The 25,618-nt window shown below is 44.5% G+C and overlaps 1 protein-coding gene across 4 annotated transcripts in view; it reads right to left on the bottom strand.

The window, feature by feature from the left end:
- Positions 1-698: 698 nt before the first annotated feature.
- The window catches only part of cables1 (Cdk5 and Abl enzyme substrate 1), a 186,040-nt gene continuing 161,120 nt past the window's right edge, over positions 699-25,618 (bottom strand). For all 4 annotated transcript variants that reach the window (XM_078215926.1, XM_078215927.1, XM_078215928.1 and 1 more), the window contains 3 exons: positions 19,930-20,036; positions 7,095-7,302; positions 699-2,014 (listed from right to left, as the gene is read on the bottom strand). In XM_078215926.1, coding sequence (XP_078072052.1) covers positions 1,874-2,014; positions 7,095-7,302; positions 19,930-20,036 — 456 coding nt within the window. In that variant the 3' untranslated portion in view covers positions 699-1,873. The remainder of the gene's footprint in view (positions 2,015-7,094; positions 7,303-19,929; positions 20,037-25,618) is intronic.

The raw sequence follows: 25,618 nt of genomic DNA, 5'->3' as shown, positions 1-25,618 counted from the left end.
AGATTTGTACAGTGTTTCTTTCAATTTACTCACATCTCTCAGTGACATACCATGGAGTCAAATCTCTGAGGAGGTTAGAGGACAGGATCCAGACTGACACCCCAGTGGGGTGCTAAGGGGGACGGTGTATTGTTGGAGAGGCTGTCATTTGAATGAGATGCCAACCACAGGCTGCACATTGTCATGAGATGAGCAGGAGGCAGACAGGATGGCGCAGGTGCAAAGTCACCAGATGGGAAGATCGCAAGTTACCTTTGTTGTAGAGGATTCACAATGCTAGCATTGTGGACCAGGCTACCTCCAAAGGCATACACCGGTAAACACTAGGGGGCACTGCTCAGTCCACCAGTAAACTAATGTGAGGAATTTAGAGCCTCCAGAAGGTCACCCATCAAGGCCTTCTGAATTGTCCATAATAAAACAGTCCACCTCCCAAACGTTAGTCACCCCGCTGATACTCCCCACAGGGGTCGGGGACAGGAAGAAGAGTGCACAAGACAGCTACTAAGAGCTTTCACAAGGGCGATCCTTAAGATGCCACTTTGGCAAGACTGACAGCTTTTGTTTTTTTAATTTCTAGTAGCATTTCCGAAATATGCCTCAATTTTCCGACAACATTTTAATCGGTGTTTTGATTTGATAGAAAACTGTATAGATTGGCGCTGCTGTGTTATATATAGACCACATTTACAAAAACAAATGTTTGAAACAACTTGTTTTACTCAATAAATCAGTTTTCAAAGCGACAGTATAAGGTGTACAGTATATGACCTTTAACATGAAAAATGCGTACGAACTGGAATTCACTTGTGAATAGAATTTGTTGAAAATGAGAAATCGGAATTGCCGTTGGGGAAATTGGGTTCACTGTATTTGTACATTCAGCATTTCTGCTTGGCCGGCCTGTACATTGTTGAACCGGTTTGTATCTTACAGAACAATTTATCGCCTGTGTTCTAAAACACCAGCAGAAAGCACGGAATGCAGGAACAAGATACTGGCCTAGGTTTGTGCTCGTTTGTTCTGATAAAATATGGCTTGTTTTCATTAGCTAACAGTGCAAAAGCTCATCATTCAAACATCTCATCAGTCAAGCATTATCAAAAGATAATTAAACACTGGAAAAGTAATGCCAGGTAAGGAGGAGGAAAAAGAAATCCAGCAATCGGATTGGCGCCAGTTTTACGTCAATGGTTCAACAAAGAGTTATTATTTTTTTAAGACTAAAACCTCAACACAGCACTACAAACGTGCTCAGTATGAACTCTAACATAGAGCATGTTTAGGAAACTAAAGAGTGCAGTCTTACTCATTGCCATCATTCAGCAGTGCCCCATGACGGGGACACTTGTAAAAATGTAATGTGGGCAAGGAAAAGAAACAGCTTCATACACAAATGTATAAAGTTAACAAATCTTTCTTTCATTCTAATCTGTTTGGTAATACTGGAAAAAGTTGTCAGTGTTCTGAAGTAAATTCCTTAAGAAACAAACTTATGATAATTCGGTATATAATGCAGAACAATAACCGAAACTGTTCTTCAAAATTCTTCATATTAAAACACAATTTAGTATTTGATAGTGATGTCAAATAAATAGACATCGCGTTCAGAAATCTCGACTGAGAAAAACATCAACGCTACATTTTTGGGCCACGAAAGTGCATTTCCATCAGCGGATATATAAAAATAGATGTGTTTGTTTTATGCAGTGGCTTATCAGTACACGCATATGTTACAGAAAGCTATTCCAATCTTCTAAAGTTCTTCGTAATCAGTTTACTTCCAGCAGCACTTGGAGATCCATCGGCGGGGGTGGTGGGAGAGGACACATTGCGAAAACCTGGGCCTCTCCAGCTGGATATACAGCCTGGGCTAGGAGTGCTGGGTGAGTCTTCTGTAGTGTGGCAGCACCTCGTTTTCAGAGAGGTGAAGAGCAAATTCCAAGGCCACTAACACTGGAAATTCAAATGCTATCAGTTCACGCCTGTTAAGTCTGAATTTCTCTTCCAGTTTCTGCAGAGACAGAAATGGAGAACAAGTGTTACATTGCACTACTGTGGCACAGTAAATATCACACAATGCGCTTTGTACTTTTTCTGAAAACGAGAATGAGATTTCATAGTTGCAGTTGCATTGGGGGTGGTTCAGAAGAGGTTCACTAGATTGATTCCAGAGACAAGGGGTTTGCCTTATGAAAAGAGATTGGACAGTTTAGGCCTATACTCCCTGGAGTTTAGAAGAATGGGAGGAGATCTAATTGAGGAGTACAAGATGATAAGGGAGATTGACAAAGTAGACGTGGCGAGGATGTTTCCTCTTGTGGGGCAATCTAGAACAAGAGGTCATAGTTTTAGGATAAGAGATGGCAGATTTAAAACAGATGAGGAGAAATTACTTCTCTCAGACGGTCATGAGTCTGTGGAATGCACTACCCCAGAGCGTGGTGGATGCTGGGTTTTTGAGCAAATTTAAGGAAGAGCTGGATGGATTTTTAATTAGTAAGAGTTTGAAGGGCTAGGATGAACGTAAAAGTGGAGTTGAGGAGGAGATGAGATCAACTATGTTTGTATTAAATGGTGGAGCTGGTTCGAGGAGCTAAAGCGCCCACTCCTGCTCCGGGTTCTTATGATTTTTATGATAACCACCCACATGTTCATCTTAAAATCACTGTCAAACAATTATGTTATCATAAAGGTCATCTCGTTAAGGCTGGAGCCTTCCCTCCCTCTGTGGCTTAATGTAGCACATAGCACATGTATCAACTGAAACACTAGAGGCCCCATTCAACCCATACAAAAAGCAGAGATGACTTGCTCCTACATGCTCTGATTAATTATTTGAAACATTTGAATCAAAGGTTCCATTCTTGACCTCTTTATTTAAATGGTACCCCCTCTGCCCAACTGCTTGCCTGATATTAAAACCTAGAGGAGCTGTTACTCCCTCCCACTGAATGTGAAATAATTCTCTCATCCTTTCTATTAACAACTACATATCTCTGATCTTACCTCCATGAATTTGTTTGGCTAGTTTCACCAAGTGTAGAAATGGATCTCTCAAACCCTAGCTCAGCTTCCTCAGCTATGCCTACCAGTGAGACTGCTTTCTTTCATCTCTGTAACACCATCTGCCTCAGTCCTGCACCTCCCCCCCACATTGCCGTTAAAACCTTCATCATAGCATAGTACAGTGCAGAAGGTGGCCGTTCAGCCCATCTTTACACAGTCTTCCTACCAAGATACATCACTTCACACTTCTCTGCATTAAGTTATCTGCCATGTGCCTGTCCATTTATAAGAATTATAAAGATGTGGTTGCAAGGTGACGAAGGCTGGGAAATGAGTATAAGGGTATTTGACATTTCAAAAGGTCAGGATGAAAAAAAAAATAGGTGGGATAGCTTTGCTAAAAGGTTGAGATCAGTACAGTAGAGAGAAACAAACTTGCCTCAGGGCAGTCTAGAACCGGGGGGGCGCAGTTTAAAAATCAGCAGATGGAGATGAGGAGAAATCATTTCTCTGAGGGTTGTTAGTCTGTGGAACTCTATTCCCCAGAGAGCAACGGCGATTGGGGTCATTGAATATATTCAAGACTGAGTTGGCAAGTTTTTGATCTACAAGGGAGTCAAAGGTTCTGGGGGACAGGCAGGATGGAGGAGTCAAGGCCGCAATCCAATCAACATAATCTCATTGAATGGTGGAGCATGTTTGATGGGCTGAATGGCCAACTCCTGCTCCTAATTCTTATGATCCTTTAAGATCAATGTAGAATCCCACAGTTAGTGAGTGACCTGTGGCATTCTTTGTCCCTTCGAACTGACGCAAGTCTGCATAAGACCATAAGATATAGGAGCAAAATAAGGCCAATTGGCCCATTGAGTCTGCTCTGCCATTCAATCATGGCTGATAAGTTTCTCAATTCCATTTTCCTGCTTTTTCCTTGTAACCCTTGATCCCTTTACCAATCAAGAACCTATCTCTGTCTTAAATGCACTCAAACACCTGGCCTCCACAGCCTTCTGTGGCAATGAATTCCATAGATTCACCCCCACAGCTGAAGAAATTTCTCCTCATCTCAGTTCTAAAGGGTCGTCCCTTTTCTCGGAGACTGATCCTAGTCTCTCCGACTAATGGAAACATCTTCCCATGTCCACTCTATCCAGGCCTGTCAGTATTCTGTAAGTATTAATGAGAGCCCCCCCTCATCCTTCTATACTTCATCGAGTACAGACCAAGAGTCCTCAGATGCTCCTCATACGTCAAGCTTTTCATTCCCGGGATCATTCTCATGAACCTCTTCTGGACCCTCTCCATGACTAGCACATCCTTCCTTAGATACGGGGCCCAAAATTGCTCACAACATTCTAAATGTGGTCTGACCAGAGTCTTATACAGCCTCAGCAGTACATCCCTGCATTTGTATTCTAGTCCACTTGAAATGAGTGCTAACATTGTATTTACTTTCCTAACCACCAACTCAATCTGCAAGTTAACCTTAAGAGAATCCTGAACTAAGACTCCCAAGTCCTTTTGCTTTTCCGATTTCTGAATTCTTTATCTATTTAGAAAATATCTACACCTCTATTCTTCGCAAAATACAAATCAATATTTCCTCCTGTATCTTTAGCTTTACAAGTTTTCACTTTTTCTACGATGTCATCTAAGTCACTAATGCCTTTTAACATCATTAAATTCTGCCCATCCTGGTTCACTCTTCTAACTTATCCCCAAATCGCTATTCTTGTTTCCAGCCTTGACATTTTCCTTGCAGCACTGGGAGGCTAACACAATCTTCAGAACTTTGGTCATGTCTGCAGAAGACAATATCTATCCACCTGACCATACTGTCCCTGACTATACTGTCCCTTATCAGTACCACACTCCTTTTTCACTCCAGCTTGAATGGCCTCCTGAACTATGGCGTCATGGTCAGTTTGCTCATCTACCTTGTAGACTTTGCTCTCATCCGCACCAGCAGCAATTGTATAGGGCGTTGGTGAGGCCACATCTGGAGAATTGTGTGCAGTTTTGGTGTCGTTATATGAGGAAGGATGTTCTTGCTATAGAGGGAGTGCTATTGACCCCTGGGATGGCAGGTCTGTCAAATGAGGAGAGACTATGTCGGTTAGGATTGTATTCACTGGGGTTTAGAAGAGCGAGGGGATTTCATGGAAACTTATAAAATTCTAACAGGGTTAGACAGGGTAGATTCAGAAAGAATGTTCCCGATGGTGTGGAGTCCAGAACTAGAGGGCATAGTTTGAGGATAAGGGTTAAACCTTTTAGGACTGAGGTGAGGAGAAATTTCTTCATCCAGAGAGTGGTGAATGTGTGGAATTTATCACCACAGATAGTAGTTGAGGGCAAAACACAGTGTGATTTCAAGAAGAAATAAGATATATAGCTCTTGGGGCTAAAGGGATCAAAGGATATTGGGGGGGGGGGGGGAGGTGGAAGAAGGGGGGATCAGGATATTGAATTGGTGATCAGCTATGATCATAATGAATTGTGGAGCAGGCTTGAAGGGCCGAATGGCCTACTTCTGCTTCTATTTTCTATGTTTCTATCTTTTCTCTAGCCAGACAACTCTGATCTGAAGTTCCTTGAGATGCAGATACTATGGAATGCTTGTCCAGGATTGCAATACTCTCGTGGTTCCAATCTAACTAGTTTCATTAATTTACAAACATACAAATATGAATGAGGAGCAGGAGTTGGCCATTTGTCCTGTTCCACCTGCTCTGCTATGTGATAAAATCATGGCCAAACTGATTGTGGCCTCAATTCCACTTCCCTGACTAACCCTTCAATTTAATTAAAGTTTCTGTATTTAACCAACTAAGCTTACTCTTTTTTAAAAAAGATTTTTAATAATGACTTGATCGAGTGTAAAGTTATTAAAATAAACAAATTATTTACCAGTTGCTTACCTCCGCCAATCCTCCTTGTGTTGTGGCGTCACTTCAGTGTGGGCCAGATTGCGGTGATACGAATCCACCATTCTCTGACCCTGGTTGATTGCTTGATACCTGCACCATCAGTACACTGAAACTCTCTCTCCCTCTAACTCCACTAACTCCCTCTCCCTCTACTTCCACTTTGTCTCCTCAATCTATGAACACATTCCTACAAAACACTTTCTCTCCATCCTCTCATCCCTTCATGTTTTGGTTAATTCCCTTCTCCTCCTGCTTTGTGTCTTCCTTTGTCCACTATCCTTGAAAGTGCTCTAAGATGCTCTGCCTCTACATGATGCACTCGGGCTGCATTTCCATTTTAAGTGAAATGGGATTTAGATATTATCTTGACAACAATTTTCTAACGTCGCTTTTGAACGCTGAAGGAACTGATATTTCCACCTTGTGTCTTTAGTTATCCACAGTGAGTGATGGCGTCCAGTAACATTTCCTCTCAACAGCTTAGAAGGAGTAGGCCACTTGGTCCCTCGAGCCTGCTCTGCCAAGTGTTATCTCCCATCTACTTGATAACCTTTCACCAGCCCCCCCCCCCCCTGCTTATCAAGAATCTATCTACCTCTGCCTTAAAATAATCAAAGACACTGATTCCACTGCCTTTTGAGGAAGAGAGTTCCAAAGACTCACTCTTCATCTCCGTCTCAAACGGGCGACTCCTTATTTTTAAACAGTAACCCCGAGTTCAAAATTCTCCCACTAGAGGAAGCATCCTCTCCACATCCACCCTGCCAATACCCCTCAGAGTCTTAAAGATTTCAATCAAATCACTTCTCACTCTTCTAAATTCCAGACAGTAGGTAAGAGCCTAGCCTGTCCAAACATTCCTCATAAAATAACCTCCCATTCCTGGCATTAGTCTAGTAAACCTTGTCTGAAGTGCTTCTCATGCATTTGCATCCTTCCTTAATAGGAGACCAATGACGAAGAATACGGTACTCCAGATGTGGTCTCACCAATGCCCTGTACAACTGAAGCATGACTTCCCCGCTCTTGTAGTCAATTTCCCTCGCAATAAATGACAGCAGTCTATTAACTCTCCTAATTCGCACAAAGCATTGTTCAAATACAGTATTAGCGGACATGCAGAGAAAGCCCTTCTGTCTGCTCGGATTTACTTACATCAATCAGGTGCTTGACTTCATGCTTCCTTAGGTCACTGCCTACTTTGGCTGCTAGTAAAACACAAGCGCCTGCACAGAGTTTTCGGTTCTGCTTATTCAGTTTCCCTTTGAGGGCCAGCTTCTCAAAGTAGACAAAGGACATGGCGACAGTTGGCTCTTCCAGGCCACATTCCGCCTGCGCCAACTTCCTCATCTCACGCTTCAAACTGTGGAGAGCAAAAATGCCATCAGTAACCCTCAGTAACGTCTTCGAAAAGCTGCACGTGCGCACTCAGCATACCTATTTATGAGTGAGAGGGTCCAATTTTCTGCTTTGGTTGAGCAGGTCATGTACGACTGAAGCGTATGGAACAACAGGATTCGACATTCTCATTGTGTGCATCTTAGCGTTGGCTGGACTCGCAATTTATTTTGAACGATCACAATGTATGAGAGATTTCTTAAACACTCATACTTCAAATCGGAAATTCAAACATAGTTTTTCATAATAAATTGGAATTTCCTCAGTGAATCATTAGCAAAGCCAAAAGATCTGTTATTTGCCAAACCCTCAAGTAAATAGGAAGTGTTGCGAAATGCTTGTATTTGTAAGTACCATGTAAAGCAGCGTGTAAACTGATAACTCCAATAAAGAAGTCAGTTTCAAAAGAAATCAATGCTGGGGTAAACGCAATGGAACAGGCCACAAGGTTCCTCCACAACTTTCCATTGTGAAAGCATCAGCAGCTTTGAAAATCGGCCTTTTAAGTTTATATCACACCCAAGCCGCAAAACTGAAAAGTTAAAGTTTATTTATCAGTCACAAGTATGGCTTACATTAACACGGCAATGAAGTTACTGTGAAATTCCCCTAGTTGCCACAGTCCAGCAACTGTTCTGATCAATGCACCTAACCAGCATGTCTTTCAAAATGTGGGAGGAAACCAGAGCACCTGGAGGAAACCCACGCAGGCATGGGGAGAACATGCAAACTCTGCACAGTCACCCAAGCTGGGAATCGAACCAGGGGTCCCTGGCACTGTGAAGTAGCAGTGCTAACCACTGTGCTACCATGCCGCCCATTCCCAATGCTAAGATGCACACAATGAGAAACTGATATTAGAAAGCTGATAAACTGAAATTAAAAGACCAACCAAACACGACCGAGTGTTGTTACAATCTACCACACTGAGCAAGCCTTTCATCACCTACTCCAACGCTGTGTTGTGAGATTTGGTGTCAACTTCAGTTGATAATGAATCCAGGAAAACTTTGGGAACTTTTTTAAAAAACTACATTAAAGGTGCTTTTTAAATATAAACGTTTTAATAGCTGACTCCATTCTGTAACTAAAACTGAAAGTTAAAAACAATCGGCTGCGAATTTCTGGCCCCGCCAACGGAAAATGTGTTGGACCAGCCTAAGGTCCGTTGACTTTGGGTGGGATTTTCCAGTCCCATGATAGGCTGGACTGGAATATCCCAGCCTGTGTAGTACATCCCTGCACCTGGGTGCTCCGACTCTCAGTGAATGCACGGAACCCGGTGTCTTGTTGTTCCCCTCCATCCCCGTTCTCCAGGTTCCCACTCACATCAATCCTCACGTTTCCTTCTGACAGCCGCGTGGGGCTTTTTCAGGATGTGTGAAGAAGCCCAGACAATTTGCAGCAAGAATGTACAATGCCACCTCTGGCAACAACCTCCTTCTCCACCACCTCAGCACAATCCAGCCTGGCTTGAGATCCGGGTGTGCGCTGGGCAACGCGACGGTGCTATTTGATATCAGCACAGCAGGTTTCAAAAAAAAAATAATTTGCTCTTCTGCAAATAAAACAAAAAGCATCAAACTAACCTAGCAAAGTAAAAGCAGGGGAGATATAAATTCAAATAAGTGATAAGAAAATATTTCAAAGAACTTTTTCAAATACAATGATGAATGTTTGGAATGACTTGTTGGCCAGGGTTGTAAGTCGAAAGTCTTGGCAATATATAAACCGAGATGAAAGGCAGAGATGAGATATGATGGTCCAAGTCACTTCTTAATTTCCTTGATTTACATTCGCTACAGCACTGAAGTATTGAGTATTTTCTTTGTATTCAACCACCTGGATCAGCGTCTGGTCAACATCTGGCACAGTCTCGGACAGCTGAAGATCATAGAATCATAGAAACCCTTCAGTGCAGGAGGAGGCCATTTGGCCCATCGAGTCTGCACTAACAACAATCCCACCCAGGCCCTATCCCCGTAACTCCACATATTTACCCCGCTAATCCCTCTAACCTATGCATTTCGGAATACTAAAGAGCAATTTAACATGGCCAATGCTAGCTCACACATCTTGGACTATGGGAGGAAACCGGAGCACCCGGAAGAAACCCACGCAGACATGGGGTGAAGATGCAAACTCCACACAGACAGTGACCCAAGCAGGGAATTGAACCCAGGTTCCTGGAGCTGTGAGGCAGCAGTGCTAACTATTGTGCTGTTGTGTTGGTAATCAGATAGGCTGCTTTGAACATCAGCTGGTAAGTGAGCTATTGGACATGTGCACCAGCTATAGTCATGGTGTTTAATCGGTGCAACACTTAGTTATTTGTTTCTGTAATCTTTCCTATAAAAGGGCACACCTGTAACTTCAATAGCAGCAAATACCATCCAAAGGCATGTTGATGCAGACAACCACACGTAATTATTCAGTAGCATACGTTTCAGATGTATAACCACACTGGAGCATCTTGTATAAACAGTGTGGCACAAAAAGCTCACTTATGCCAGGAGATAAATTTCAGCCCCTCAAACATTAGAAGATAACGGCTTCCCACAGTTTATACAGTAGCACAGAAAAGAGCCCTAAAAATGCTTCTTTTTCATGACTGGGATAGCCCTTCAGTTCTGGTGTCACTTTAGTAAATCTTTATTGCACAGTCGCCATTGCTTTTTATAAACTTCTTTCACAGGATGTGGGCATCACTGGCCAGACCAGCATCTTTACTCCCCACCCCCAATTGCCCTCGAAAAGGTGGTGGTGAGCTGCCTTCTTGAACTGTTGCAGTCCATGTGGTGCATGTGCACCCACAGTACTGTTAGGGATGGAGTTCCAGAATTTTGACCCAGCGACTATATATTTCCGGATGGTGTGTGACTTGAAGGGGAACTTGAAGGTGGTGGTGTTTCCGTGTGTCTGCTGCCCTTGTCCTTCTAGATGTTACATGTTGCGGGTTTGGAAGATGCTGTCGAAGGAACCTTGGTGATTTGCTACAGTGCATCTTGTAGTTGGTACACACTGCTGGCACTATGCGTTGGTGGTGGAGGGAGTGAATGTTTAAAGTGGTGTCAATCAAGTGAGCCGATATATTCTGGATGGAGTTGAGCTTCTTGAATGTTGTTGAAGCCAACTGTTTCCGCTTGGCACACAAAATAAAGATAGCAGGACTGAAAGATGCCCAAGTGCCGCACTGGAGGTAATTTTCACTCGGTTAGAACAGATAGCTGAATTGTTACACCCATTACACCCCACCACTCCCCCAACTGAAACTCTACTAATTACATCCTTGAAGAATTCCAGTAGACTTGTCAAGCATGATTTCCTTTTCGTAAATCCATTCTGACTCTTTCCAATCCTGCCACTGTTTTCCAAGTGCTCTGCTACCAAATCTTCAATAATGGACTCTTAACATTTTCCCCACTATCGCCGTTAGGCTGACTGGTCTATAATTCTGTGTTCTCTCCACCTCCCTTTTTAATAGCAGTTACCTTTAAACCATACTCTTAGCTTTCTGTTTTGTAGCCAATTTACTATTCATTCCGCTACTTAACCAGAATTGTATATGAAGTACCTTATCAAAGGCTTATTGGAGATCAAAATATATGGGTGGGATTCTCTGATCTCGTTCACTCCCGCCCAGCTGCCAGCGAGAACGGAGAATTTAGCGTTCTGCTAAAACTCCATTCACTGCAGCGGCACTGGAGAATCCCAGCTGAAGGTTTCCAGCGATTATTTTTACAGTGTTACCCTTTCCGATCCCTCTTCAAAGAATTTAATAACATGGCTAGTCAAACATGACCTTTCCTTTTGAATGTGTTCTGAACTACCTTTTGTTTTACATTTTTTGTTTCTAGATGCTTCTTTATTACATCTTTGATTCAGGGTTCTATTGTCTTTCCAACCACCAATGTCAAGCTAACTGGTCTACACTACAGCTGCCTAGGTTTGTGCTATACTGAGCCTTTGAAGTTTTGAATGGATTTGATTGGATAGTCATAAAGATGTCCTTTTCAATTGTGGGGAGATCATAACTAAAGGTCATAAATATAAATCAGTCACGAATAAATCAGGATTTTAAAGAGAGATCTTACAAGAGGACCTTACAAGAATGCAGAACTTGCTACCACAAGGAGAAGTTGAGGCAAATAGTTCAAATGCATTCCGAGGGACCTGGATGAGGAGGATGGGAATAAGAGGATATATTGGATGGAATTAGTCTAATACAACTTGGTGTAACAAGGAGTTTTTAAAGTTTATTTATTAGTGTCACAAGTAGGCTTACATTAACACTGCAATGAAGTTACTGTGAAAATCCCCTAGTCACCACACTCCGGCGCCTGTTTGGGTACACTGAGGGAGAATTTAGCATGTCCAATGCATCTAACCAGCATGTCTTTTGGACTGTGGGAGGAAAGCGGAGCATCCAGAGGAAACCCACGCAGACACAGGGAGAACGTGCAAACTCCACACAGACAGTGACCCAAGCCAGGGATCGAACCCGGGTCCCTGGCACTGTGAGGCAGCAGTGCTAAGCACTGTGACACCGTGCCACTTATGCTTACTTGCAGATCACAAGTTCGTTAAAAGCGGAGGCAAACAATGGAGCAGCTGTGATATGATGTGCAAAGATGTGGAATCACAGTAACCCTTGCAACTCGAAGGGCAACAATCCTCGAGATGATGATGAAAAGTCTTGCTAAGAACAACAGCAATGCAGGGGTGGGTAACCTGTGGGCCATCTGGGTTCTGAGTGCGGCCCATAAGACATTTTGTTGACTGCTGCCCACGTGCAGAGTTGCCACATTCTGATGGTTTCCATCCATGTAGCGTTTTTCCCCAGTTCGGTGTGACTGAAGTGATCCACACGTAAAGCAAGGGCACGTGAAGTGAGGTGTGTGCTGAATTCACACAGCATTGACTGAGAAAGCTCCTTCTGCATCCAATCAAGTGTAAATATTTCTTTTGTTTGATGTTGATGACTGTTCTATTAACATATGAATGGATAAGCATTTTTTATAACTTATGAAATATTCAGCATATATTAAACGTACCCAATCTGAATCAAGGGCCTTAATCAATGAACATGCAGTGGGCTGCAAGATTGAAACATGGGCCGCCATTCTCCCATTGCGACCCGCAACTTTTCTGTCGGGTCGCAGTGGGAGACGCACGTCTGCGGCCTTGAACAGGGATTTGCGCATGCACCAGGAATGCATGTGCATCTCCCAGAGCCGGTGAACAATTGCTGGTCAGACCACACTGGAAACCGGCGGGAAGGCAGGTAAGTCATTTAAATCTGTTTTTAATCTGTTTTAAATATGCATATTAGGTCATTTCAAATCTCCCACCCTGGCAGGAGCAGGGTTCAGACTAGCTCCTCACGTTCGGGGAACTAGCGGGAGATCCTGCCGGAATGAAGGGGTGGGGGGGCAATCGGGGCCCCCCAGGGGGTCGGGCGGTGGGAGGTGGTGCCCCCTGGGCATGGGCACCCTGGCACTGCCCAAGGAGCAAAATGTCCATGCCCAGGGGGCACCTTGGAACTGTCCACCGGGCATTGGACAGTGCCAAGGGGGCAAGGCTTATTGTGGGTGGGGCCTAGGGGCAATTGGTGGGGGTGGGGGTACCGCTGCCACTCTGCAGACAGGATCGATCTGGGATGGAGGGAGGGCAGGCTGAGGGGTGGTGGTCTGCCAGGGTGAGGGGGGTGGTGGGGGGGTATCGTCACTGCGGGGGGGGGGGGGGGTGGAGCCTGGACATGTGGGTGCTCTGCGACAGAGGGGGAGGGGGTCAGGGCTGGCCCAGGAATTGTTGTGGGGGCCGCGATCAGGCCGTGGCGGGGGTGGGGGGGTGGGGGGCTGAAGGGGCAGCACTGCGGTGGTCCAAGGCTGGTCAGTGATTGGGATGGCCAGCAAATGGGAGGTTGACAGTTTGGGGCCACTGCGCACGCGCAGAGCTCCAGGACGGTCAAACCCCAGCGCGAATAGGCTTTGCCCCCCCTGGGTTTTTAATGATATTCACGACTGGGACCTCTTCAGTCCACAGAGTACAGAGATTCTGGTAAGAAACTCAACTGACAGAACAGTCGGGATTTAGAACAGTTTTCCTGGCAATTCAGCACTTCTGGGAGAATCGTCCCCGTGGTTTCAATCTTGCGGCCCACTGAGACGAAGGTGGGCCACTCATGCTGCCCACTCACTAGCCTAGGTTGCCCATCACTGAACTACACCAATACCATCAGTAAGCATGGTTAAGAAAATGAACTAGGGGATCACAGTTTGAAGTTAAGGGCTAATCCTTTTAGAACTGAGGTGAGGAGAAATGTCTTCACCCAGAGGGTGGTGAATGTGTGGAATTCACCACCACAGAATGTAGTTGAGGCCAAAACGTTATCTGATTTCAAGGAGAAATTAGATATAGCTCTTGGGGCTAAAGGGATCAAGTATATGGGGTGGGGAAGGTGGGATCAGGATATTGAATTTGATAATCAGCCATGATCTGAATGAATGGCGGAGTAGGCTTGAAGACTGAATGGCCTACTCTTGCTTTCTATATTTCTATAATACACCTGTTATCTACCCAGTAGCATGAAAAGCAGTAATCCGTGCTAGTGATCCGAGTCTAAGAGCAACCAGAGCTTACGTGTTTGTAGTACACACTGGAAGTGCTGCAATTTTGCTCAGTGTTGTTTCTCAGGCCAATGAATTAGCACCGCAGTGTTGCTTTATGTGTGTGTGTGCCACTTAGTTCCTCTTAGAGGCAGGAAGGTAGCAGCAAAGCTAAAGATTATGGACAAACTAGCTGAATGATTAAGTCAGTCACTGAGACTTTCCCCCAGGTGTTCTTCCGATCGGCCACTGTCACTTTGGAGAAATCCCAGCAAGTGCTCCGGATAAATCATGCAACTGAGGTTTTCACCAAGAGTACGGTGCCCAATCAGGAGGACTCCAAGGAAAATTACTGGAGTGTTTCTACAATATCAGCGATGAAGAGGTTAACATGGAAGTGTGACTAAAGATTGGAAAAGGACAGGATGAGTGAAAGTGGAAATACCATAAATAATACCATCCTATCTTCTGGTTCGGAGTTATCAGAGGCATAAAGTCATTTTTTAAAGGATGTAGTGCAGTTCACTGTTTATAACCATTAATTTATGCATCTTAGCAATAGGTTATGTTTGAGGTGCACAACTGAGTGAAAATTCAGACCTAAATTTAGTCACTGTTGATAACTATTGGAAAGACAGGTGGATATAAGTCAGAGGTCGGGTGGGGAGCTGTAATGGGCGAAGGTCGTGCTGACAATTCAGCTGTCTGTTTTACATTGAGTTAAAATTATCCCCACTGGGACTCGGTACTTTGGGCATCTTTAAGTCCTGCTATCTTCATTTTCTTTTGAATCCCAATGTCAGCACAGACTGTAGGTAACACTGGCATGCTATAAAATATGCCACACGGATCCAGTTGGCATGCTCCAGTGCCAGCAATTTTGGGACTGAACCAAGGTGATCTGACTCGTCACAAATGTGGTAAAGAAAAGCCTGGGATTTGGATTCATGACCATCTGGTCAGGAAAGCAACATCACAATCAGTAAGAGTCAATCTCACAGCATCACTAATTTCGTTTATTGCCGCTAGGTGCCATCTGCATTTCAAATCAGCAGACTAGGTTTCCCGTGACGGCTTCCTAATCTCCTCTTGCACTGCAGTGGCCAACACATTTACATGAAGTTAATTTATGGACAATGTTAACAAGGGAAGTATAGGTGCTGCTATGCCTTCCTCCCTAGTGAGGAGGAGCCAACCTGTCCCCCCAGCTTCTCTCAAACTTCTACCGGTGCACAACAGAGAGCATCGTGTTGAATTGCATTATGGTGGTAGGCCAGCTGCTCCATTTCTGACCGGAAAGCTTTGCAGCGGGTAGTCAAAACTGCCCAATACATCATCGGCACCCAGCTACCAGCCATCCAGGACATTTATCACAAACACTGTCTGCGGAGATCTCTCAGCATTACTAGAGATCCCTCCCACCCCAACCATAGACTGTTTGCCCCCCTGCCGGCGGCACGGTAGCACAGTGGTTAGCACTGCTGCTTCACAGCTCCAGGGACCTCGGTTCGATTCCCGGCTTGGGTCACTGTCTGTGTGGAGTTTGCACATTCTCCTCGTGTCTGCGTGGGTTTCCTCCGGGTGCTCCGGTTTCCTCCCACAGTCCAAAGATGTGCGGGTTAGGTTGATTGGCTATGCTAAAAATTGCCCCTAGAGTCCTGAGATGCGTAGGTTAGAGGGATTAGTGTGTAAATATGTAGGGAAACTGGGGTAGGGCCTGGGTGGGATTGTGGTCGGTGCAGACTCGATGGGCCGAATGGCCTCCTTCTGCACTGTAGGGTTTCTATGATTTCTGCCATCTGGGAGGTGCTACAGATGCATTCGAGCCCATACGACCAGGTTCAGGAACAGCTTCTTCCCCAGAGCTGTTACCCAGCTGAACTCCATCCTTCAACATATTCCCAGACGATGGGTATTGTGCAATATGCATGTATACACTTAATGACTATTGGCATTGTTTTATAATGACTACTTGCATTTGCTTTTTTCTTTGTACCTTGGGAGCCTGCAAGCTCACTTTTTGTTGTATTTGTATACTATACAATGACAATAACATTGAATTTAATTGAATGTTAACAAGGGAAGCTTAACACACAAGGACAGGTTGGAATGCTGCATAGCACACCGGGAGTGAAATCCATCTAAACAGCCTGGCGTATGTGCGACAGAGAAGAAAATTGGCTGTGGCAAGATAAAAAGGCAATATCGGCCATTTCGTACAGCCTTCCAAGTTGAATTTCATCCCATTAACCCTGAAGGTTAGTAGGAAGCAGGACTTCTGAAATGCAGCATAGTGAGGAAACTATTTCTGGACAATAACTGCCCGAGTCTCTCCACAAATACACTCAGTAAATCAAAGGGATATTTTTAAGAACTCCTATTCTGCTTTTTTTTTTGGCTGGACTAAGTAAATTTTTACTCGCTCTGACGAGAGGTTATGTCAAGGCCTCAAGCCATCTCAGGTGAGGGACAGCCCCACCAACATCTCCCTCTGTGCTATCACAACAATGTGTAAGAATTGACAATTTTAACAAGAATGATGTTGCCACTGTTATATTTTAGATGCTGTGGAGTGAAGCTGAACTCTCCCGGTGATGGTTAAGTCACTCAAAATATCTCTGCAGGATTCTCACTGCTTTACCAATGGTATGAACAAGGACATCAACCGTAAACAATCTTTCTAAGCCTATTATCATTGTCAGATCCACTTTGCAGATTGACTGGGCTGCCCTGGGAGGACAAAAGTAGTTTGGCTGACAATTGAAAGGAAAAAAATGATGAATTACGTAGGGCCTTGCACTGGGGTTTAACATCACCAAAGCGGCCATATTTCCACATGTATTTTTTTAAATAAAGGAAACAACACAGACACATAGAAACAATTTCCACTCGCTGCCTTAATGGAGCAAAAGCCCTGCTGGATAATTCATCTGACAGAAAATCGATAATTCCCAAATCTCCTTTCGACTGATATGAAGTTCAAATTGCGTATCAGCATTTGTTGCCCGAGTGATATAGGGTTAAAGAAGCTGAAATTTTTCACTCCAACCTGTGATTTTCAGTCTGCAACCAACAATTACAATTGCCGGTTCTGTGGACATCCATACCGATCTCACATGGGACCCTTCGGATGTGAGACGGCCCACAGAAGACGATGAATTCACTCAGCCTGGACACACTCAAATAATGAGGATTCTACCACCACATGGGAAAGTCCAAGATCTTCAAACAGAAGTCACTGTAGACCAGATACACTTATTATAGAATCCCTACAGTGCAGGAGGCCATTCGGCCCATTGAGTGGACAACAATCCCACCCAGGCTCTATTCCTGTAACTCCATATATTTATCCTACCAATCCCCCTGACACTAAGGGGCAATTTGTCATGACCAATCAACCTATCCTGCACATCTTTGGACAGTAGTAACTTGTCCATAAACTTCTCCTCTCTTATGTGGACTGTGTATTCGACTTCCTGAAGAGATAACATTAAGGAAATGGTTGCATAGTGACTGTGCTATTGGACTTTAAACCCAGATGATTTAACTAATGATAGCTAATGATGGAGGAGGAGGCTCCATGAATATCCCCATCCTCAATGATGGCAGAGCCCACCACATCAGTGTAAAGGAAATGGCTGAAGGATTTGCAACAATCTTCAGCCAGAAGTGCCGAGTGGATGATCTATCTCTGTCTCCTCTGGAGGTCCCCAGCATCACAGATTTCAGTCTTCAGCCAATTCGATTCACTCTACGTGATATCAAGATACAGCTGAAGGCACTATATGTTGCAAAGACTATGAGCTCCGACAATATTCCAGCAATAGTACTGAAGTCTTGTGCTGCAGAACTCCAATCCAAGCTGTTCCAGTACAGCTACAACACCTGCATCTACCTGGCAATGTGGAAAATTGCCCAGTTATGTCCCATACACAAGAAACAGGACAAATCCAACCTGGCCAATTACTGCCCATCAGTCCATTCTCGATCATCAGCAAAGTGATGGCAAGGGTCATCAATGCTATCAAGCAGCACTTACTCAGCAATAACCTGTTCTACCAGGGCCACCTAGCTCCTGACCTCATTACATCCTTGATTCAAACATTGACAAAGCAGCTGAACTCCACAGGTGAGGCAAGAATGACTGCCCTTGACATCAAGGCAGCATTTGACCGGGTATGGCATCAAGGAGCCCTAGCAAACTGTAGTCGGTGGGAATCAGGGGGAAAACTCTCCACTGGTTGGAGTCATACTTGGCTCAAAGGAAGATGGTTGTGGTTGTTGGAGGTCGGTCATTTCAGCTCCAGGACATCACTACAGGAGCTCCTCAGGGGAGTGTTCCAGGCCAGGGGCTCCCAAATAAGGAAGTGGGGACTCACTGATGACTGCACAATATTCAGCATCATTCACAACTCCTCAGGTACTGAAGCAGTTCTTGTCCAAATGCAACAATACGTAGACAATATCCAGGCCTAGTCTGCCAAGCATTCCTTGCCATTCAATGATGTTATGATCACTGAATTTCCCACGATCAATATCATGGGGTTACCACTGATCAGAAACCGAATTGGACCAGCCATATAAATACTGCGGCTACCAGAGCAGATCAAAGGCTAGGAATCCTGCGGCAAGTAACTCACCTCCTGACCCTCCAAAACCTATCTACAATCTACAAGGCTTAAGTCAGGAATGTGATGCAATACTCTCTCCTTGTCTGGATGAGTGCAGCTCCAACAACACTCGAAGATTGCCACCATCCAGGACAAAGCAGCTCACTGATTGACACCCTAGCCACAAATATTCACTCCCTCCACCACTGACAAATAGTGGCAGCAGTGTGTACCATCTACAAGATGCACTGCAGGAACTCACCAAGGTTCCTTTGGCAACACTTTCCAATTCAACAACCACTAAGATTTAGAAGGACAAGGGCAGCAGATACATGGGAACACCTCCACCTAGAGGTTCTCCTCCAAGTCACTCACCATCTTGACTTGGAAATATATCACCGTTCCTTCACTGCTGCTGGGTCGATATCCTGGAATTTCATTCGTAACAGCGCTGTGGGTGTACCTATACCCAGGGACTGCAGCGGTTCAGGAGGGCAGCTCATCACCACCTTCTCAAAGGCCACTACGGAAGGGCAATGATGGTCAAATCCCTTGAATGAATTTTTAAAAAATCTGGAGACACAAGTTCAAGTTCCAGCGCTACTGCTGGGGAATTTAAATTCAGTTAATTAGAAGGAGTTAATTAGTTAGGGGAGGCGATGGCCTTTTGGCATTATCGCTAGACTATTAATTCAGAAACTCAGCTAATATTCTGGGGACCTGGGTTCGAATTCCGCTACAGCAGGTGGTGGAATTTGAATTCAATAAAAAATATTTGGAGTTAAGAATATACTGATGATCATGAAACCATTGTCGATTGTTGGAAAAGCCCATCTGGTTCACTAATGTCCTTTAGGGAAGGAAATCTGCCATCCTTACCTGGTCTGGCCTACATGTGACTCCAGACCCACAGCAATGTGGTTGACTCTCAACTGCCCTCTGGCACCGAGGGATGGGCAATAAATGCTGGCCAGCCAGCGACGCTCATATGCCACAAATGAATAAAAAATAAATAAATCTGCAATTAAATGTTGGTGCCTGGAAAGGTGACCACGTAACAAAGTCGTAAAAACCCATCTGGTTCGCTGGATGTCCTTTAGGGAAGGAAATCTGTTGTCTTTATTCAGTCTGGTCTGTTTGTGATCCCAGACCCGCAGCAATATAACTGCCCTCTGCTGCACAGTACTTTCCTGATGAATGCAAGATGAAAAGCCTCAACAATATGTCTTTCTTCTCAAGCAACATTCGAGTTGTCCTGAAGCTGGTTCTCCACCACCTTCTCAATTAAGAAAGGGCAATAAGAACAAACTTGCCAGTGGCATCTACATTCCGTGGATGATTAAAGGAACTTTACAGCTAGGCTATTTTGCTTACCTTCTTATTTTACTGAGGGTCAGTTTGATATGGGGAAACTTTTCCCTGAAGGTTTCATTCATATCCTTTTTCAGATCGCAGGGTTTGACATATTCAATCACTGTAGTCTAAAGAAAAAAGAAAGATTGGCTTAGCAAGCTACACGGACACAGTTATGACTTCTTTAACTTCTTGACGTACATCCAATGTGTCAACCTACCTGTTTCTTTACAAGTGCTGACTGTCCTGATGTGTATTTCCCATATCCTTTTATTTTCAGTTCGGGTTTGGTGAACTATTTGGTACCAAATGCCAGTGACTAAAAAAATGGGACTGATTTTAATTTGTAAACAGGCCAAAAGTGGCCCAATTTCTGATGATGAGCTTTTAATAAAAGTTAAAGTTTATTTATTAGTCACAAAGTAAGGCTTACATTAACACCGCAATGAAGTTACTGTGAAATTCTCCTAGTCGCCACAGTCCGGCACCTGTTCGGGTCAATGCACCTAACCAGCACATCTTTCAGACTGTGGGAGGAAACCGGAGCACCCGGAGGAAACCCACGCAGACACGGGGAGAACGTGCAAACTCCACACAGACAGTGACCCAAGCCGGGAATCGAATCCGGGTCCCTGGCATGTGAAGCAGCAGTGCTAACCACAGTGCTACCGTGCCACCCAAAATACAATAATAGCAAAATACCGCGGATGCTGCAAACCTGAAATCAAAACAGAAAATGCTGGAAAAACTCAGCAGGTCCGGCAGCATCTGTGGGGAGTTTACAGGCCACCCACAGCCAGGAAAACAGACACCCGCAATAGTTCATCCCAATAATTATTCAGGAGTTTTCCATAACCAATTTCCACACACACTGACTCACATACGCATGTGCATTTACCTACAGAAAGGTACCCTCTAACACATTAACGTAAAAGCAAAATGCTGCAGATGCTAGAGATCTGAGATAAAAACAGAAAGTGCTGGAAAAACTCAGCAGGTCTGGCACCATCGTCTTTGAAGAGTCATAATGGACTCAAAACGTTAACTCGGTTTCTCCCTCCACAGATGCTGCCAGACCTGCTGAGTTTTTCCAGCCTTTCTGTTTTTACCCTGAATTACCCTGAATTACAATTCTGGTGTACAATTGGATGGAGTATATGATGAACCCAGTCTTACCAGGCGAGCAGGGTTAAAAACAGTCCTGTTTTTTTTTGGTCGAGTCTTGCACTGTGGTTTATGACCAACTCAAAGCATCAGGACTCTCCATTCCAATATGTCTGTTGCTCCTGGTTAGGAGCAGGAGTGTGGAGTGACAGTGGAGGAATTTGATGTGACCAAAAAACAAAAGCTGTGCAAAGATTGTGAAGCCCAGACCCTGATCCAGGTCTGGGCTTCATAATCTTTGCACAGCTTTTGTTTTTTGGTCACATTAAATTCCTCCACTGTCACTCCACACTCCTGCTCCTAACCATCTCAACACATCCACTGTTTTTCACAGTTTTTTCAGTTGTACCTCAGGGATCTTGGTGCCTCCATTCATTATTAACGTCACTTTCTGGTAACAACATTGATTTCCAGTTATAGAATCACAAAATGGTTACAGCTCAGAAGATAATCATTTAGTCAGTTGCGTCCATACCAGCTCTCTGTAAAGGCAACTTGACTAGTCCCAAATCCACGGCACAGTGGTTAGCACTGCTGCCTCACAGTGCCAAGGGCCTGGGTTCGATTCCCGGCTTGGGTCACTGTCTGTGTGGAGTTTGCATGCTCTCCCTGTGTCTGCGTGGGTTTCCTTCGGGTGCTCCAGTTTCCTCCCACAGTCCAAAGATGTGCAAGTTAGGTGCACTGGCCATGCTGAATACTCAGTGTACCCGAACAGGCGCTGGAGTGTGGCAACTAAGGGATTTTCATAGTAACTTCATTGCAGTGTTAATGTATGCCTACTTGTGACTAATAAATAAACGTTACTTTACTTTTTTTTGAAAAGCAGGGATCCCTGGGGAATCTCACTTTATACCTTCCTCCATTCCAAAAAATAATTGTTTACTACTGTTTCCTGCTTCCTGTCGCACAGCCAACTTTGTATTCATTCTGTCATTGTTCCTTTTATTCCATGGGTTCTAACTTTGCTGACAAGCCGGTAATGTGGCATTGTATCAAATGCCTTTTGGAAGTCCATATACATCACATCAACTGCATTACCCTCATCAACCCTGACTATTATCACATCAGAAGACTCAATCTTAGTTAAGCACATTTTGCCCTGAACAAATCAGTGCTGGCTTTCCTTAATTATTCCACATTTATCCAAAAGTAACTTAAATTTTGTTTATATAAGTTTTCACACCACAGAGATTAAAATAACTTGTCTATTGTTCCAAGGTTTATTCTTTGCATCGTACAGTATATGGAACTGTAAGATATGCAATTCTCCAGTCCTCTTGCACCACCACAGATTGGAAGATGATGGTCAGTACCTTTTCAATTTCCACACTTAAAAGTTGATCAGGATTAATGGAGCAAGTTGAATCAGCTTTTCTAATAGCTCCTCCATCATTTTTTGGCTCCTCCAATATCTCAACTCTCCCCTCTTTTACAATGACGTTGATAGCACCTTTCTTGATAAAGACAGTTTAAAGTTTATGTATTAGTGTCACAAGTAGGCTTAGTGCAATGAAGTTACTGCGAAAATCCCCGAGTCGCCACACTCTTGCGCCTGTTCAGATACACTGAGGGAGAATTTAGCATGGCCAATGCACCTAACCAGCATGTCAGTCGGACTGTGGGAAGAAACTAGAGCACGCAGAGGAAACCTACGCAGACACGGAGAGAACGTGCAGACTGCACATACAGTGATCCAAGCCGGGAATCAAACCCAGGTCCCTGTGAGGCAGCAGTGCTAACCACTGTGCATGCAAAATGCTCATCCACTACCTCACCTCCAAACGCAGATCTCCATTTTGGTCTCTAATCAGCCCAAATCCTCCTTCTCCCACTTTTTATAAACTACTTCTATGCTTATCGAAAATATTTGGATTCCCTTTTATGTTAGCTGCCTTCTCTTCTCATATTCACTTTGCTTCTCTTCCTGTTTTGTTCCCTTCCCCTCTGAACATCCTATATTCAGCCTGGTTCTCACTTGCATTGGCAGCCAGCTATCTGTCAAATGCACTCATTTTCTTTCTGCTTCATCTTCTATTTCTATCTCTTGCGTCCTCCAGGGAGCTCTACCTTTTTTGTCCTGCCTTTCTCCTTCCTTGGAAGGTCCCTAGATTGTACCCAACCCATCTCTTCATTAAATGCAACCCATTATTCCGTTACAGTTTGACCAGCCCAACTTGGATCCCAATTTACCTCGGCCAGATACATTCTGACCCCACTGGAATTGGCTCTCCCCAAATTAATCAATTTTCCGCTGGGTTGTTCTTTGCTCTTTTTCATAGCTAACCTACAGCTTCTGAAACTGTGATCACTGTCACCCACATGTTCCCCCACCAACACTTGATCTAATTGATCCACCCAGTAATCAGATTCAGCAACCTCTTCCTCCATTGTTGGTTGGAAACATACTAATCAACACACTTCGGAAACGTTTCTTCTTCTCTGCCTTTAATGATCCTGATATAGACGGGGATAGTAAATAAAATCCTCTATTATCACAAATCTAGTTCTTGTACTGCTAAGTTCCTTACAAATTTGTTCCAATGGAATGCACCATTAGCATTATAGCATCTCAATTGCTTTGTTTAGCTCTAACTAAAGAGTTTCTGTCATTGACCCCTCTGGGATATCTTCTACCACAGGAAGTAGTTGATGCCAAAACACTGAATATATTCAAGAGGCGGCTGGATAGAGCACTGTGGCGAACGGGGTCAAAGCTTATGGGAAGAAAGCAGGATTGGGCTATTGAGTTGGACGATCAGCCATGATCGTAATGAATGGCGGAGCAGGCCCCAAGGGCCAAATGGCCTCCTCCAGCTCCTATCTTCTATTTCTCTCGAGCATTGTAATATTCACCCAAACCAATCTGGTGATTCCTCCTTTATTTCCTCTCCTATCTTTCCTGAACATGCTATACTCAGGAACATTGAAAATACAGTCCTGCCCTTTTAACCCCTGATCTCAGTTATCGTCACAACATCATATTCCCAAGTGGCTATTTGCCCCTGCAGCTCAACAACAACATTGGTTATGCTTTGTGCCCTTACATGCATATACTATCAACCCAATATAGGTTACATTGCATTCCCTCTTATTCTGACCCTATCTCAGACCTATTTCTTACTGTAGTGTTTGCTATTTGCCTCTCCTAATCCTTTATACACCAGTTTTTTTCCTTTCTAATGTTACATCCTTGTTCCCATTCCTCTGCCAAGTTGGTTAATGCTGATGACACTCAACATTTGTGCTCCACACCATCACAGATTTGTGGATGCTGACTGATGGACATAAAGTCCTAGACGGGTAGAAACTTTCTGCAGCTCAACATCAGCAAAAGCTGAAGTCATCCTCCTTGGCTTTTGCTGCCGCCAACTCTGGCTATCTTCCCATTGCTCACTCAGGCTAAATCTGCTGATATCCATACATCACTAGCCCTGCCCTTGTTTAGCTTTGCTTGCCCTGTGCCTCAGCTGAAACAATTTGATGATCACCAGGCTTATTTTCATGTTCCTTCACAGCCTTTCCCTATCTGCAAATCCGCAGCTACAAGCCCCAGAAAAGTTACCTATGTAGTTTCTAACTCCAGGTTATGGAGCTAATCTCATAAACCAACATTACCTCTACCTTCCAAGGCTTTCTCCTCTTCCCTGCCACTAGTCTCTCTCTCCAAATTCTTTCATTCTCTTAAAAGATTATTTATTCGTGTCACAAGTAGGCTTACATTGGGCCTGTTTTATCATCACGTTGTGCCCGTTTTAGGGCATGAAAATTTGGTAAAGACGGGCGTGATCCACGCCTGCCTCCTCGCCGCTTTCCCCTTTACCAAGGCCCGAAAATTGCCATGATTAGGACTGTGCCCGAGATGGGCGCGATGGCCATTTGCATGCATTCAAATTGAGTTAATGGGCTGCACACCCAACTTTACTGGCACTTCCCCCTTTACCACCGTGTTCGCCCATCCAGAATCGGCACGAAACAGACATGCTCCATAGAAGTCTGATTCGGGCGCTCCAGTTAGTGACGAGGTAAATAACTAGCGTCCCGACGGCTCTCTGCTTGAGATCGGTGAGGGGGGGGCGACGGGAGAGAGATGGGGGGGTCCCCTCCACTCTGCCTGAGATCAGTGGGAGCGGAAGGGACGGGTCCATTGCCACTCTGCCTGAGATCAGGGGAGGGAAGGGGGGGGAGGTCCGCTGCCACTCTGCCTGAGATTAGTAGGGGGGGGGGGGGTGGGGCAATGTCTGTGGAGGCCAGGGAGAGGCATTATCCAGCCCGGAGCGATGTGGCAGGGGAGCAGCGGTCTATCAATTTTTTGCTGCACGTGCGCAGTTGGAGGCGCTGATTGGAGCTCCAGCGTTTCGGGCGCGATAAGCCCCGCCCACAGGCTTGTGCAGCGCGATTCGGATTCGCTGATATTTTTGCAGGCAGAGTGCGTATAAGGCACCTGAGAACAGGTCTAAAAGTCGGATCTGAAACACTTCCAATTTCAAGTCCACCCAGCACTTAGAATCAAAATGATAAAATGGGGCCCATTAACACTGCAATGAAG

Source organism: Mustelus asterias, chromosome 7 (assembly GCF_964213995.1).
Source record: "Mustelus asterias chromosome 7, sMusAst1.hap1.1, whole genome shotgun sequence".
Classification (NCBI taxonomy): Eukaryota; Metazoa; Chordata; class Chondrichthyes; order Carcharhiniformes; family Triakidae; genus Mustelus; species Mustelus asterias.
This window is presented reverse-complemented; position numbering and strand designations above follow the sequence as displayed.